Here is a 16,846-nt window from a genome sequence, read left to right as displayed (position 1 = left end):
CCTATCCCCAATAACAGGCACAAGGGACTGCAATGTCATTGGAGCCATGAACTTCATTTTGCAAGTGTCAAAAAACATTTGATGAAGAAATGGATTTTACACCAGTTGGTTTAAATGTATACGGTTGTAAATGTGTATGTTTCAATTAATATAATCTTGCTAATTAAACAATTGTTTCAATTTCCCACAGACATAAACAAAACAAGAGTTAAATAGGCCTCGGCTGTAACTTCCACTGATTGGCAAAATCCAACTTTATTGACATCATTTAGATGTCAAAGCTAAAGCCAGGAAAAGTCGGTGCTAAAAATTCCACTATAAATCAGACTAACATTGCAAAGTACTGGGTATCTTTGTACTTTCTCTTCAATGAATTTGGTTTAAAAACATGCTAAGAACTGAAGTTATGGATTTGGATGTTGTTCAACTTCAGCACAGAACAATTTAAAATGAAAAATTTTCAGTGACTTCATCAAACTTTCTACCCAACTAGGCTCACCCTCAACATGTATCATGATGTTAGAAAAGCTAGTTGGACAATGACCAAAGTGTAGAAATGCTCAAAATTGCTGAAAACCAAGCATTGGTTGGAGGTAAAATCTGAGACATTCGAATTAATATTCTATAATGTTACTAAGTTGGGGAAACAGAATACAGCGGTGGTGCCTTATTGTGACAACCAAAATAAAGGAGATAGAGAAGGGAAAATTAAACCAAGGAGAGGCCCAAGCAATGCACCAACAGTGAAGTCACCTGCAACCAGCAGAAATCCCGCAAAGTTACAGTGGTACAGGAGCTCAAACCTCTCAATTGGGTTTTGTTCCACAGGTCATCCATCAGTCCTGCACAGTTCCCAATATTAATATGTTGACCTCGCAATTCGATAACCTGTATGAAGTCAGCGTCCAAATCTCTTTGCCCTTTTCTGTATTGTCCATGGGTTTCTTTATTGAACATGGTGGCTGAAGCAAAGTCTCCTGTGCGTAGGGGTCCGCTCTTTTCAAACTGTTTCTCAAAGTCGTGCACAGTGCTCAGATCGTATTCAATGCTTCGGTCATTACTGTTGTCAGTGTCTATGCTACTCTCAGTGTCAATGAATGCGTGGTTGAAATATCCTTCAGTCTCAAAGCAAGCTGTGGTGGTAGCATGGCAACAGAAGCTGCAAGCAGGATGAGAAGGACAGCAGCAAATTTCTTCAGGTAAAGCACAAACAACTTCATGATACTTACCGACAAAGGCCCCAAATTCAACAGAACTGTCATCAGCATCTACACCAGTTTTAACGGAATTGCCTGAATCTGGTACTAGCTCCAGCTGGCTTGCACCACTTGGTTGAGATGGGGTACTAACAAAAAATTTGGCAGATGGGGAGGAGAGATTTGGTATGCTGTGGAATGACTTTCCTGGTTTCTGATCACTGGTCAGAGATTGGGTCTTTCCCAGCCCCATATGGCTTCCCTGTCGAAGTTCAGAGGGAGACGCTGCATTTAGTAATAAGGCACAGCCTGAGGAACCAGCCTCTTGAACATTCAGCTCATTCATCTGGGAACCTGGAAGAAAATCTTGACCAAATTTCCTGTATAACACCTCTCTTTGGGAAGTGTTAATGTAGGCTTGAAGAGAACCATCAGTACAGACAGAATCACCAGTGTCCATCCCTCGCTGAGAAAAAGAGGAGCCAAAGTAAGTTCCAATGCTGTGCTTCTTTTTCAGTGAAGTTTTGATTGGGACATCAGAAAGATTCTCTCCAAGATTTCTTGAAATGCTCAGCTCACGAGTAATTTCGTTGTGCATCTTCGTGGCCTCTGAAGCTTTCTGAGCAGTCAGTGCTTTCAACGTGTCCACTGTAAGGGCAGACAGGTCCTGCAAGTGTCCAATTTGACCATCCAATGTTTGTAATGAACGCTTTATATAATTTACACGGTCACCTACTTCTTTTAATTGAATGGACATATTTTCAACTCTGAAGAGAAAGAATAACTCAATTACTTCATACCAAACTATATGGTTTTAAAATTTTGCTAATTTCAAACTTCAATACAACTTACATTTATAGCAGCTTTAGCATATAAAAATTAACCTGCGGTTTGATCATAAAAGGAACATCATGCCAAAGGAGAAAACATCAGGCAGGGATGCAGGGTGAGCAAAAACCATGTTCACTGAGGCAGGTTGTGGAGAGGCAACTGAACAGGAGTTGTAGAAGCAGAAGTTTAGGCAGAATATTCCTGAGCTTAGGTCTTGGGTGGTATAGCCATGACTGGGGCAAAGGCAGGGGTTATATACAAAGGCAGAGTTGGTGAAGCAGAAAGCTCAGGAACTGTGCTGTAAAGGGCTGCAGAACAAAAGGAGTTATGGAGATGGATGAGACCATTAAGGTATTTAAACACTATTGAAAATTTCAAATGGGAGGCATTAATGTGGCAAGTCAGCAAAGACAGAAGCAATAGGTACATGACTTAGTAGGAGATAGGATACATGGGGATGAGTTTTGAATGAATTGAAGTTTACAGGGGGAAGAGTGGATCATTGGAAGCTTGCCATGAGATTATTAGGTAATTTGGACATTCTGAATTCTCCGTGTACCCGAACAGGCGCCGGAATGTGGCGACTAGGGGTTTTTCCCCACAGTAACTTAATTGCAGTGTAAATGCAAGCCTACTTGAATGAATGAAAATGAATGAAAATCACTTATTGTCACAAGTAGGCTTCAATGAAGTTACTGTGAAAAGCCCCTAGGCGGCTGTTCGGGGAGGCTGTTATGGGCGGCTGTAAGCCTACTTGTGACAATAAAAGATTATTATTATATTATTGGAAGATGCAAGCATGAGGTTGACAAAGGCATGAATAAGGGTTTCAGCAGCAGATGGTTGTGATGGGGCAGATTGTGAACGGGTGATGTTTCAAAGTTAAAAGTAGTTCACACAAAAAACAAATTGTAACATCCAGAAAATCTTTAACCAATTAAACTCAACTTTATCCCTTCTGCACATACCACAAAGCAGCAAGTACAGTATAATAATAATCTTTATTAGTGTCACAAGTAGGCTTACATTAACACTGCAATGAAGTTACTGTGAAAAGTCCCTCGTCGCCACATTCCAGCGCCTGTTCGGGTACACAGAGGGAGAATTCAGAATGTCCAAATGACCTAACAGCACGTCTATTGGGACTTGTGGGAGGAAACCCACGCAGACACAGGGAGAACGTACAGACTCCGCACAGACAGTGATGCAAGCCGGGAATGGAACCTGGGACCCTGGCGCTGTGAAGCAACAGTGCTAACACAGGAACCATACTTGGAATGCATTCATTTTCCTAATTGTCTGCGTGGGTCTCACCCCCACAACCCAAAGATGTGTAGGCTATGTGGATTGGCCACGCCAAATTTCCCCTTAACTGAAAAAAAATAATTGGGTATTCTAAATTTAAAAAATACTTGGAATGCATTGCCTGAGAATGTGATAGAAACAGATTCAATCACAGCTGTCAAACAGAAATTTGATAAACACCTGAACAGAAAAAAATTGCAAGGCTACAGGGAAAAGGCATGGGAGAGGGAATAGCCAAGTAACTCTTAGAGAACCAGCACAGACATAACAGGGTGACCGGCCTCCCTTTGTACCCTAACCGTTCTACAATTAGATAAAGATATCAGCTTATGAAACAGTGTTCATATTATGGGCTCCAACTTTTACATTTTCAATTTCTTCATGGAAAACATTAATACCTCCCAGAAAAAGTTCATGTGTTCCGTATACATATTGGGGATGTACAGTTGACCTCAGTAAAGACGCACTGCCATCGAGGTTATGTTACAAGTCGTAAAATTTGAATTCAGTTATAGTTGAGTACAGTTCAACTAAAATTAATTAAACTTTTCAACAATGTTCCATTTCTGCATTGGAGGTTCTGACCATCAGATGAAGTGTTAAATTGGGGCCTTCTTCTGACAGTTCCAATGACTATTAAAAGATTCCGCACAATTTGAACAGCAGGGAATTCTTCGTATCCTAGCCAACATGCAGTCCTTCGCATCTCCAAAACTCACTTTACATCCCCATGCTCTTTACAATCTTTGCTGTGCAGAAAATGACACAAACGTGTCTACACAGGCCCTGCACTGTCAAAATAATCCACTGGGCAAGGAAATTTCAGGCAAGAGTCTGATAATTGTGCATGTTATTAATCTAGATCAGAACTAGGGTTCAGATTTCAGCTCTATAAAATGAAAAGCTTTTTGACTTCCGGGTGCGGCGATGACCAGCTGAGTCGCACGTTTCGGCAGCTCCCTGTGAAACGGACTTTTGGGCTCTTGATAGGAGCCCCAACGGCAATTTTAACGGCTGAAAACACCGTGCGGTAAACCAGAAGGGTGTTCCCCCTGGACACGGATGGAAAAAGGAGAGGAAAGTGGCCGGATTGCAGCGGATCCTTTGGAACAACGGCAAGGAAGGCAAGCAGAAACCAAGATGGCGTCGGAAGGTGGCAGTTTCATATGGGGCCCTGAACAACAAGAGTTTTTGAAACGCTGCGTGGAGGAGATAAAAAAGGAAATGAAGAAAGAGTTGTTGGCCCCGATATTACAGGCGATTGAAGGGCTGAAAGAGGAACAAAAGACCCAGGAGCAGGAGCTTCGGGTCGTGAAGGCGAAAGCAGCAGAGAATGAAAACGACATACAGGGCCTGGTGGTGAAGTCGGAGATACAGGAGGCACACCAGAAACGATCTGTGGAGAGGTTGGAGGCACTGGAAAATAACGCAAGGAGGAACAACTTGAGGATTCTTGGCCTTCCTGAAGGTGTGGAGGGGGCGGACGTCGGGGCATATGTGAGCACGATGCTGCACTCGTTAATGGGAGTGGAGGCCCCGACGGGTCCGTTGGAGGTGGAGGGAGCATACCGAGTTATGGTGCGAGGACCGAGAGCAGGAGAAGCTCCCAGAGCCATAGTGGTGAGATTTCTCCGTTTTAAGGATAGAGAAATGGTCCTTAGATGGGCGAAGAAAACTCGGTGTAGTAAATGGGAGAACGCGGTGATCCGCGTCTATCAAGATTGGAGTGCGGAGGTGGCGAGAAGGAGGGCGAGCTTTAATCGGGCCAAAGCGGTACTTCACAAAAAAAAGATAAAGTTTGGAATGCTGCAACCGGCAAGACTGTGGGTCACATATCAAGGGAGGCACCACTACTTTGAGACGGCGGATGAAGCGTGGACTTTTATTGTAGAAGAAAAATTGGAATGATTGGACTACGAAAATGAACGTTTGGACAAAGTGGTGGGACGAGTGGGGGGGGGGGGCGAAGAGGGATTGTATGATTAATCCTGCGGTATGGTAACTTTTCTTTCTCCCACAGGTGGTGATGGGGGGAGGTGGGGAGGGAGAGGAGATGGGGCGTTGGCCATGGGAGGCGGGGCCGAGGGAGAGGCGCGGGCTTGGTTCCCGCGCTATGATAATTATGGCGGGAATAGAGAAGCAGGAAGGAGGGGGCGCCGCACGGGGCGAGCCGTGATCACGGGGGGAAGCCCAGGTCAGCCAGAGTTTGCTGACTTCTGGGAGCAACATGGGGGGAGTAATTACGCTAGCGGGGGGTCTAGCGGGGGGGGGGGGGGGGGGAGGGGGGAATTACTGGGTTGCTGCTGCTGGGGAAAGGGGGGAGTGGGTGCGGGAAAGGATGGGCGGGGGGGCACCGTCTGGGAGAAATACAGCCGCGTGGGAACTGGGCGAGAAGCTGGAAAAAGATGATGGCTAACCGGCAAGGAGGGGGGGGGTGGGAAGCCCCCCAACTCGGCTGATCACGTGGAACGTGAGGGGGCTTAACGGGCCGATAAAGAGGGCACGAGTACTCGCACACCTTAAGAAACTTAAAGCAGATGTGGTCATGTTACAGGAAACGCACCTGAAACTGATAGATCAGGTTAGGTTGCGCAAAGGATGGGTAGGGCAGGTGTTCCATTCGGGGCTGGATGCGAAAAACAGGGGGGTGGCTATATTAGTGGGGAAGCGGGTAATGTTCGAGGCAAAGACTATAGTGGCGGATAACGGGGGCAGATACGTGATGGTGAGTGGCAAATTACAGGGAGAGATGGTGGTGTTGGTAAACGTGTATGCCCCGAATTGGGACGATGCCAATTTTATGAGGCGAATGCTAGGACGCATCCCAGACCTAGAGACCGGAAAGCTGATAATGGGGGGAGACTTTAACACGGTGTTGGAACCAAGGCTGGATAGGTCGAAGTCCAGGACTGGTAGGAGGCCGGCAGCAGCCAAGGTGCTTAAGGATTTTATGGAGCAGATGGGAGGGGTGGACCCGTGGAGATTCAGTAGACCTAGGAGTAAGGAGTTCTCGTTTTTCTCCTATGTCCATAAAGTCTATTCACGCATAGACTTTTTTGTGTTGGGTAGGGCATTGATCCCGAGGGTGAGGGGAACGGAATATACGGCTATAGCCATTTCGGATCATGCCCCACACTGGGTAGACTTGGAGATAGGGGAGGAAACAAGAGGGCGTCCACCCTGGAGAATGGATATGGGACTAATGGCGGATGAGGGGGTGTGCTTAAGGGTGAGGGGATGCATTGAAAAGTACTTGGAACTCAATGACAATGGGGAGGTTCAGGTGGGAGTGGTCTGGGAGGCGTTGAAGGCGGTGGTTAGGGGGGAGCTGATATCAATAAGGACACATAAAGGGAAGCAGGAGAGTAAGGAACGGGAGCGGTTGTTGCAAGAACTTTTGAGGGTGGACAGACAGTATGCGGAAGCACCGGAGGAGGGACTGTATAGGGAAAGGCAAAGGCTGCATGTGGAATTTGACTTGCTGACCACAGGCACTGCAGAGGCACAATGGAGGAAGGCGCAGGGTGTACAGTATGAATATGGAGAGAAGGCGAGCAGATTGCTGGCACACCAATTGAGGAAAAGGGGAGCAGCGAGGGAAATAGGGGGGGTGAGAGACGAAGATGGAGAGACGGAGCGGGGAGCGGAGAGAGTGAATGAAGTGTTTAAGACATTTTATAAAAAATTGTATGAAGCTCAACCCCCGGATGGGAGCGAGAGAATGATGGAGTTTTTGGATCGGCTGGAAATTCCCAAGGTGGAAGAGCAGGAAAGGATGGGATTGGGAGCACAGATCACGGTAGAAGAAGTGGTGAAAGGAATTAGGAACATGCAGACGGGAAAGGCCCCGGGACCGGACGGATTCCCAGTTGAATTTTACAGAAAATATTTGGACTTGCTCGCCCCGCTACTGACGAGGACCTTCAACGAGGCAAAGGAAAGGGGACAACTGCCCCCGACTATGTCAGAAGCAACGATATCGCTTCTTTTAAAGAAGGAAAAGGATCCGCTACAATGCGGGTCCTACAGACCAATCTCCCTCCTCAATGTAGATGCCAAGGTCTTGGCCAAGGTAATGGCAATGAGAATAGAGGAATGTGTCCCGGGGGTGGTTCATGAGGACCAAACTGGGTTTGTGAAGGGGAGACAGCTGAACACGAACATACGGAGGTTGTTAGGGGTAATGATGATGGCCCCACCAGAGGGTGAAACGGAGATAGTAGTGGCGATGGATGCCGAGAAAGCATTTGATAGAGTGGAGTGGGATTATTTGTGGGAGGTGTTGAGGAGATTTGGTTTTGGAGAGGGGTATGTTAGATGGGTGCAGCTGTTGTATAGGGCCCCAGTGGCGAGCGTGGTCACGAATGGACGGGGATCTGCATATTTTCGGCTCCATAGAGGGACAAGGCAGGGATGCCCTCTGTCCCCATTATTGTTTGCACTGGCGATTGAGCCCCTGGCGATAGCGTTGAGGGGTTCCAAGAAGTGGAGGGGAGTACTTAGGGGAGGAGAAGAACACCGGGTATCTGTATGCGGACGATTTGCTACTATATGTGGCGGACCCGGCGGAGGGGATGCCAGAAATAATGCGGATACTTGGGGAGTTTGGGGATTTTTCAGGGTATAAATTGAATATGGGAAAGAGTGAGCTGTTTGTGGTGCATCCAGGGGAGCAGAGTAGAGAAATAGAAGACCTACCGTTGAGGAAGGTAACAAGAGACTTTCGTTACCTGGGGATCCAGATAGCTAAGAATTGGGGCACATTGCACAGGCTAAATTTGACGCGGTTGGTGGAACAGATGGAGGAAGATTTCAAGAGATGGGACATGGTAGCATTGTCAATGGCAGGGAGGGTGCAGGCAGTTAAGATGGTGGTCCTCCCGAGATTCCTTTTTGTGTTTCAGTGTCTCCCGGTGGTGATCACGAAGGCTTTTTTCAAAAGGATAGAAAAGAGTATTATGGTTTTTGTTTGGGCCGGGAAGACTCCGAGAGTGAGGAAGGGATTCTTACAGCGTAGTAGGGATAGGGGGGGGCTGGCACTACCGAGCCTAAGTGAGTATTATTGAACCGCTAATATTTCAATGGTGAGTAAGTGGATGGGAGAGGAGGAAGGAGCGGCGTGGAAGAGATTAGAGAGGGCGTCCTGTAGGGGGACCAGCCTGCAGGCTATGGTGACAGCCCCATTGCCGTTCTCACCAAGGAACTATACCACGAGTCCGGTGGTGGTAGCTACACTGAAGATTTGGGGACAGTGGAGACGACATAGGGGAAAGACCGGAGCACTGGGGGGGTCCCCGATAAGAAACAACCATAGGTTTGCCCCGGGGGGAATGGATGGGGGATATGGAATGTGGCAAAGAGCAGGTATAACGCAATTGAAAGATCTATTTGTGGATGGGAAGTTTGCGAGTCTGGGAGCGCTGACCGAGAAATATGGGTTGCCCCAAGGGAATGCATTCAGGTACATGCAATTGAGGGCTTTTGCGAGGCAGCAGGTGAGGGAATTCCCGCAGCTCCCGACACAAGAGGTGCAGGACAGAGTCATCTCAAAGAAATGGGTGGGGGACGGTAAGGTGTCGGATATATATAGGGAAATGAGAGACGAAGGGGAGACTATGATGGACGAACTAAAAGGGAAATGGGAAGAAGAGCTAGGGGAGGAGATTGAGGAGGGGATGTGGGCAGATGCCCTAAACAGGGTAAACTCGTCGTCCTCGTGCGCCAGGCTAAGCCTGATTCAGTTTAAGGTATTACACAGGGCACATATGACTGGAACACGGCTCAGTAAATTTTTTGGGGTGGAGGATAGGTGTGCGAGGTGCTCGAGAAGCCCAGCGAATCATACCCATATGTTTTGGTCATGCCCGGCACTACAGGGGTTTTGGATGGGGGTGACAAAGGTGCTTTCAAAAGTAGTAGGAGTCCGGGTCGAACCAAGCTGGGGGTTGGCTATATTTGGGGTTGCACAAGAGCCGGGAGTGCAGGAGGCGAAAGAGGCCGATGTTTTGGCCTTTGCGTCCCTAGTAGCCCGGCGCAGAATATTGCTAATGTGGAAAGAAGCCAAGCCCCCGGGGGTGGAGACCTGGATAAATGATATGGCGGGGTTCATAAAGTTAGAGCGGATTAAGTTCGTCCTAAGGGGGTCGGCTCAAGGGTTTACTAGGCGGTGGCAACCGTTCGTCGAATATCTTGCGGAAAGATAGATAGGGGAGAACAAAGAAGGCAGCAGCAGCGGCCCAGGACTTGGGGGGGGGGGGTGGGGGGGGGTGGGGGGGGGGGGGGGGTGGCCTGAGACAAGGCAGTTGCCAATTAGGGCTAGTTTTTTTTTTGTTATTTAATATTTATTTATTTGTTGTTGTTTTTGTTTAAATTTAAAAAAGGTCATTATTATCTGTATTGTTATAATGTTGTGTAAAGGATGCACAATGTACTGTGTTGGTTGACCAAAAATTTTCAATAAAATATTTAAAAAAAAAAAAAAAATGAAAAGCTTTACCTTTCTGAAGTCAGTCGAATTCGTTCCTCACTCCCTGAATGAAACCGATCTTCCTTTTCATGGAAATACTTTTCCACACATTGCTCTTCAAAGTCATGCAACTTTTTCTGGTCATTCTCACTCACAAACAATTCTGAAAGAAACAGAATAGGCAGATGAGATCTGTAGGATTTCCAAAGTTAAATATAGGTTGCAGCAGAAAGTAGATTTATTAAATTAGCAGCTTTCAAAAATTCAATGCTTTGAATATGACAACCCATGGACTAATATGCATTGAATTTAGAATGCAGATTAATGTCCAGGGTCACTTTTTAAGATATACTGACGGAGGAGAGAAGGACAGGACATACATATCACAGGAGAAAACTGAAAGTCACTCTGGCTGCTCTGATCAAACTTCGAAATGCTAAACTAGATAATAAACAAGAATTTCTCTCCTTTTTGGGTGGTCGGCAAGAGGAAAAGAGAAAAACATGAACAATTCTGTAAAAACACAAACTGAAACAACCCTCTGTTTGAAAGCAGACAGTGGATAAAAGCATAGGCCAACCTGTACTTTACAGCATTGAAGACAAACTAATATTGAAGATGTGCCAAGAATTTAACAAGAGATCAACTGTGGAGACTGGTGAATGTTTGCCTTCCCAGAAAAGCAAATGCTGCAATGCCAGATGTTTGCAAGAACTCTCAAACATAAATATATTCAGCTGCTGTGCAGTTGGCATTTGGAAAATTTTCCTTACTTGGCCCTCCTTGACCTCGATCATGTTTCCTTCCTTGTCGGCAAATGCGCGAGACCAATAAAGCAAAGTGGTTGAGGATGATGAGGGGCGGCGGTAAAACAGGTTTTTCGTGATATGCCATGATAAAGTGGTACCGTTGATATTTCCATACAATGTTTGAAATGGCCTTCACTTGGAAATACACATTGCTGAAAGATGGGAAAGAAGAACATTATTTCCACAATTTACTGTAATTTTGGATATTAAAAATTATGGCTATTTAAACAGCATTTGAGAAACTTTAAGGACAAAGTCATAAAACATTTGGACACGTTTAATTGAACATGATGCCAAAAACAGTTCCTTGTATTTGAACGGATTAAATATTAGGTAGTGCTCAGATTTTATCAAAATTTACTGTCTCGCTGTTTGGAAGTACAGAATTTGAATATCGCTGAAGAGGGACATGTCAAAGCTTTTCATCTTACACGTGCCAGGATATTTGCAAAACTGCCAAATGTAAAGAGAACTTTTTTTATTGTTTTTCCATTTGACATTCCTGCGAATGTCCGGAGGAGTGCTCGGTGAAGTGTTTCAGCGTCTCTTTTTTCAACAATACTTATTTCCTAATTGCTAGTTTTTAGACTGTTCAAATATCAGATGCCTGCTCATAATTCCCCTCACAGTGACTGTGCCTTCGGCTACCTAACTCCCACCATCTGAAATTCCACCACCTTACTCTCAAATATCTTCTTAAACGTTTGATCATCCCAATGTTCTCATTTATTGGTTTACCCTTCATTTTCACTCAAGCCAAGGTTTTCTGCATTTAAAAATGTGATGTAAAAGTGAAATGAGGTTACAAGGCATGTGGTACATCAAACAGCCGCTGTCACGCAGTCCCAAAAGCATTTTAAAGGTACACGAAAAATGGTCGCTGAAGAAAAGGAGAGGTGACCAAAGGTTTAAGGAGAAGAGGTGGAAAGCGAAGTAACTTAGAAAGGGTATTAGAGAGAGAAGACTACCAATGGCAGGCTAGAGAACAAATAGGAGCTGGAGTAGGTCATTTGGCTCTTTGAGGACCATTCAACAAGTTTATGGCTGATCTTCCATCTCAAATCCATGGTCACACTAACTCTACATCCCTCAGTACCCAAAAATCTATCGACCTCTGTCTTGAATGATTGATAACTGCAGCTCTCTGGGATTGAGCATTCCAAACATTCACAATCCTTTGAGTGATGAAATTTCCAGAACAAATAGCTACATGCTGTACATTGGTTCTAGTGCTTCAACTGGGAGGAGGGTGTAAATATGACAGTGTGACACGTTGACATTAAAATGGAAGCTAGCAAGGGTGGACATTCAAATTCATAGTGGAAAAAATAACCAAGCGTGCTTACAATCTCAGACTAAAGGAACGATCCTTTAAAACAGAGATCAGGAGGAATTTCTTCAGCCAGAGGGTGGTGAATCTGTGGAACTCTTTGCCACAGAAGGCTGTGGAGGCCAAATCACTGAGCGTCTTTAAGACAGTGATTAATAAGGGGATCAGGGGTTATCGGGAGAAGGCAGGAGAATGGGGATGAGAAAATATCAGCCATGATTGAATGGCGGAGCAGACTCGATGGGCCGAGTGGCCTAATTCTGTTCCTATGTCTTATGGTCTTACATGCTTTTATATCATATAGATGAAAGCAAGAGTGTACTCACTTGAAAAATGCAATGAGAAGATTCACCATGAGGATATACTGTACAAAGAGGTAGACTGCTTGTAAAAATGGCGTTATCCATGATCCACTGACACAACGCTGCTTTGCACCGTCTTCCGTGTTATTGGCACAAGCTGTGATGGACAAAAGAAGAGGCGAACCTATTAAAGTGTTGAGAGAGAGTGCGTGAGAGAGTGAGCTGGGGGGGGGGGGGGGGGGGGGGGGGGGGGGCGGCCGACAGAGAGAGACAGGTGGAGACAGAGCGAGAGACAGAGAGCCACAGATAGAGAGACAGACAGACAGAGACAGACACAGAGCCACAGAGAGACAGACAGAGCCACAGAGAGACAGAGAGAGAGAGAGAGCCACAGATAGAGAGAGAGACAGACAGAGAGAGACAGACAGGTGGAGACAGAGTCAGAGCCACAGAGAGAAAGACAGACAGACAGAGACAGACAAGAGAGATGGAGATGCAGACACAGTGACACAGTGAGAGACACAGTGAGAGACAGAGAGAGACACACAGAGAGAGACACACAGAGAGAGACACACACAGAGAGAGACACACACAGAGAGAGACACACAGAGAGACACACACAGAGAGAGACAGAGAGAGAGACACAGAGAGAGAGACACAGAGAGAGAGAGACACAGAGAGAGAGACACACAGAGAGAGAGACACAGAGAGAGAGAGACACACAGAGAGAGAGACACACAGAGAGAGAGACACACAGAGAGAGAGACACACAGAGAGAGAGACACACAGAGAGACACACAGAGAGAGAGACACACAGAGAGAGAGACACACAGAGAGAGAGACACACAGAGAGAGAGACACACAGAGAGAGAGACACACAGAGAGAGAGACACACAGAGAGAGAGACACACAGAGAGAGAGACACACAGAGAGAGAGACGGAGAGAGAGAGAGACACAGAGAGAGAGAGACACAGAGAGAGAGAGACACACAGAGACACAGAGAGAGAGAGAGACACAGAGAGAGAGACACACAGAGAGAGAGACACACAGAGAGAGAGACACAGAGAGAGAGAGACACAGAGAGAGAGAGAGACACACACAGAGAGAGAGAGACACAGTGAGAGACACACAGAGAGAGACACACAGAGAGAGACACAGAGAGAGACACACAGAGAGAGACACACAGAGAGAGACACACAGAGAGACACTCAGAGACACACAGAGACACACAGAGAGACACACACAGAGAGACACACACAGAGAGACACACAGAGAGACACACAGAGAGACACACAGAGAGACACACAGAGAGACACACAGAGAGACACACAGAGAGACACACACAGAGAGAGACACACACAGAGAGAGACACACACAGAGAGAGACACACACAGAGAGAGACACAGAGAGAGAGAGAGACACAGAGAGAGAGAGACACAGAGAGAGAGAGACACACAGAGAGAGAGGCACAGAGAGAGAGAGAGACACAGAGAGAGACACAGAGAGAGAGAGAGAGACAGAGAGAGACACCGAGACAGAGACAGAGAGACACAGAGAGAGAGACACAGAGAGAGACAGAGAGAGAGAGAGAGAGGGAGGGACAAAGCGCGTGCGCCCGGGGAAATATTCGGGGAATCCGGTAGTGGTGGCAATGCAGAAGATCCGAAGGCAGTTGAGGCTGCATTTTAAGTTGTGGGTGGGTGCGGTCAAGAGTGATGACAATGAGGTGGAAACATGGGTTTGAGCCAGGGAAGTAGGGTGGGAGGTTTCGGAGATGGTAGGAGAGGGGAGTCACGGTAGTAAAGGACTTGTTCCTGGGAGGTCATTTTGTGAGGCTTGAGGAGTTGGGGGAGAAATTTGGACTGGGGCAGGGGGAAGGGTTTAGGTACCTGCAGCTCCGGCACTTTGCCAGCAAGGAGGTTCAGAGCTTCCCAATAGCGTCGGCCTCCACGTTGTTGGAAGATGTATTGATGACAGGGGGAATGGAGAAGGGGTGGTGTCAGCGATTTATGGGAGGATTTTGTGGGGGGATAAGGTATCCTTGGAGGGGATTGAAGCTATTTGGGAGGAAGAGTTGGGGGAGGCTATGGAGGACGGTCTGTGGTGTGAGGTGCTCCGGAGGGTAAACGCCTCAACCTTGTGCGCGAGGTTGGGGCTGATACAGTAGAAGGTGGTGTATACAGTAGAGGTGGGCGCACCTCACGAGAACGAGGACGAGCCGAATCTTTGAGGGGGGAGGAGGATGTGAGTGAGTGCTGTGGGAGGAGCCCCACAAACCATGTTCACATGTTCTGGTCCTGCCCGAAATGGAGGGAGGGTTTTTGGTATCATCTCAAGGGTGGTACATGTGGGTTGGAACCAAGGCCCCAAGAAGCCATTTTCAGGGTGCCAGACCAGCCCAGGCAGCAGGTGGGTAGCAGGGGACGATGTTTTAGCCTTCGCCTCGCTGATTGCTCGGAGGCAGGTCCTGTTGGGGTGGAGGTCAGCTTCTCTGTCCTGTGCCTCGGCGTGGCGGGGGGGGACCTGCTGGAACATTTGACACTCGAGAAAGTGAAGTTTGAGCTGAGGGGGAGGATGGAAGGGTTCTACAATTCATGGGCATTGTTTATCTTGCACTTTCAAGAATTGGATGCCATCAAACATTAGCGGGAGTTCATGTGGGTGTGGGTGATGTTTGGCTTTGTATGTTGAAGGGAGGGCTGGTAGGGGGATTGATACTGTATTTGTTATTGTCGGTAATCTTTTGTGTATTTGATGAAAATGTGTAAAATGAGGAGAATAAAAAAGTGTCTTCTGATTCAGATTTCAAGGAGGCTTAGCAAGTGCTTTTTTACAATAAAATCCTTCTGGTAAAGGTAAACAATATGCACATGGCCATGGGAGAAAATTACTGGGAATTTAACTTGCTAATCTTAGTATGTTCCTTATGATCTTAGGTAATGAGATCAATGACAGCTTTAGGTGACAAAATAATTCACTGAACATAAGCCATCACTCAAGGGACTCTCTAAACTGCATAATAAATCAGGTAGAACTAAGTTTTTAAATCTCCAAAACTTCCCAGAGAATTAGGACCTGAGCTTGGAGTCTTAGTTGGAAGACGTTGGACTCATTTGTGGTGGATCTCCCCATTTCAGAAGTGGATACATCCCAGGACTGCCATCCATCCAGAATTCCCACGGAATGCCGGTGGTCACGCTCAGTCAATCTACTTTACGGTTTGCGGTTGGCTGGTGATGTCAGCCTCGGCTTGTCTGAAAACCCATCCGGAGGCTTTTGGGTCCCCAGAGCTGATGAAGTTCTCAAGTCAGCTGGATATGTGGATACAAGTTCAGTCACAGCCAACAGGGCATTACTTGATTTATATTGCTCATCTCTCTTGTTTGAATATTACAGCAAACAAGGTCTGGCCATTCTGTATGTTAATTTCATTAATCCAGAGGAAGACTTGACAAGTCATGGTGCATTGAACCGTCATACATTTAAGAACTATGCTTAAATTTGTTTTCATGCACGAAAATTCATGGGTCAAGTCCACAACTTGAATGCTAATGCTCTTGTTCATTTTTGCTCAGTCTTATGTTTTGGGTTACCAATCACTGAAGAGGACATTTTAATTTTATTTGCATATTCGCCTTAGAAAAGACAGATGAGGGGTTCCGGTTGCGGCGATGTCCAGCTAAGCCGCACGTTTCGGCGGCTCCAGCTCGAACGGACCTTTGGGCTCTTTTAAGAGCCCCAGCGGGGAATTTTTTCAGGACGAAACCCGGTGTGGGGTGAGACAACAGGGAGTCCCCCCCCAACGAAAGAGAAAAATATCGGCGGCGGCGGCCAGATCGCGAAGAGTCCTTGAAGATAGGGACAGAAGAAAAAAGGAGCAAGATGGCGGCGGAGAAAGCCCAGGCAACATGGGGGCCCGACCAAGACGAATTTTTAAGACGGTGTGTGGAGCTGCTTAAGGAGGAGGTGCTGACCCCAATGCTACAGGCAATTGAGGGGCTTAAGGAGGCACAAAAGACCCAGGAGATGGAGCTCCGCGTGGTGGAGCAGAAGGTGACGGACAACGAAGACAAGATCCTGGGCCTGGCGGTCAAAATGCAGACGCACGAGGCGCTCCACAAAAAGTGCATTGAAAGGATTGAAGCCCTAGAAAACAGAGCACGGAGAAAGAACCTTCGGATCCTGGGTCTCCCCGAGGGAGTGGAAGGAGCGGACTGCGGGGCTTACGTGAGCACGATGCTAAGCTCGCTAATGGGAGCTGAGGCCCCCTCGGGCCCCTTGGAAGTGGAAGGGGCTCATCGGGTCCCTGCGAGGAGACCAAAGGCGGGAGAACCACCTAGGGCGACGATCGTGCAATTTCATCGTGTGGTTCTGAGATGGGCCAAAAAGGTACGTAGTAGTAGATGGGAGAATGCGGTGGTACGGGTGTACCAGGATTGGAGTGCGGAGGTGGCGAGAAGGAGGGCGGGTTTTAATCGAGCCAAGGAGGTGCTACACAAGGTGAAGGTCGGGATGCTGCAGCCGGCGCGACTGTGGGTCACGTACCAGGAGAGACATCACTACTTCGAAACGGCGGAAGAAGCATGGCCCTTTATTAAAAACAAGA

The 16,846-nt window shown here is 47.0% G+C and overlaps 1 protein-coding gene across 4 annotated transcripts in view; it reads right to left on the bottom strand.

Moving 5' to 3' along the window:
- Positions 1-16,846, bottom strand: part of trpm7 (transient receptor potential cation channel, subfamily M, member 7) — a 207,375-nt gene that overhangs the window by 99,522 nt on the left and 91,007 nt on the right. For 3 of the 4 annotated variants that reach the window (XR_011933842.1, XM_072470267.1, XM_072470268.1), the window contains 4 exons: positions 12,264-12,396; positions 10,572-10,759; positions 9,829-9,961; positions 1,230-1,963 (listed from right to left, as the gene is read on the bottom strand). Coding sequence is in view for 3 of the 4 variants with exons in the window: in XM_072470267.1 (XP_072326368.1) it covers positions 1,230-1,963; positions 9,829-9,961; positions 10,572-10,759; positions 12,264-12,396 (1,188 nt within the window). In the remaining variant the exon portion in view is untranslated. The remainder of the gene's footprint in view (positions 1-1,229; positions 1,964-9,828; positions 9,962-10,571; positions 10,760-12,263; positions 12,397-16,846) is intronic. The other variant, XM_072470270.1, reaches the window with a different exon arrangement.

Source organism: Scyliorhinus torazame, chromosome 12 (assembly GCF_047496885.1).
Source record: "Scyliorhinus torazame isolate Kashiwa2021f chromosome 12, sScyTor2.1, whole genome shotgun sequence".
Classification (NCBI taxonomy): domain Eukaryota; kingdom Metazoa; phylum Chordata; class Chondrichthyes; order Carcharhiniformes; family Scyliorhinidae; genus Scyliorhinus; species Scyliorhinus torazame.
This window is presented reverse-complemented; position numbering and strand designations above follow the sequence as displayed.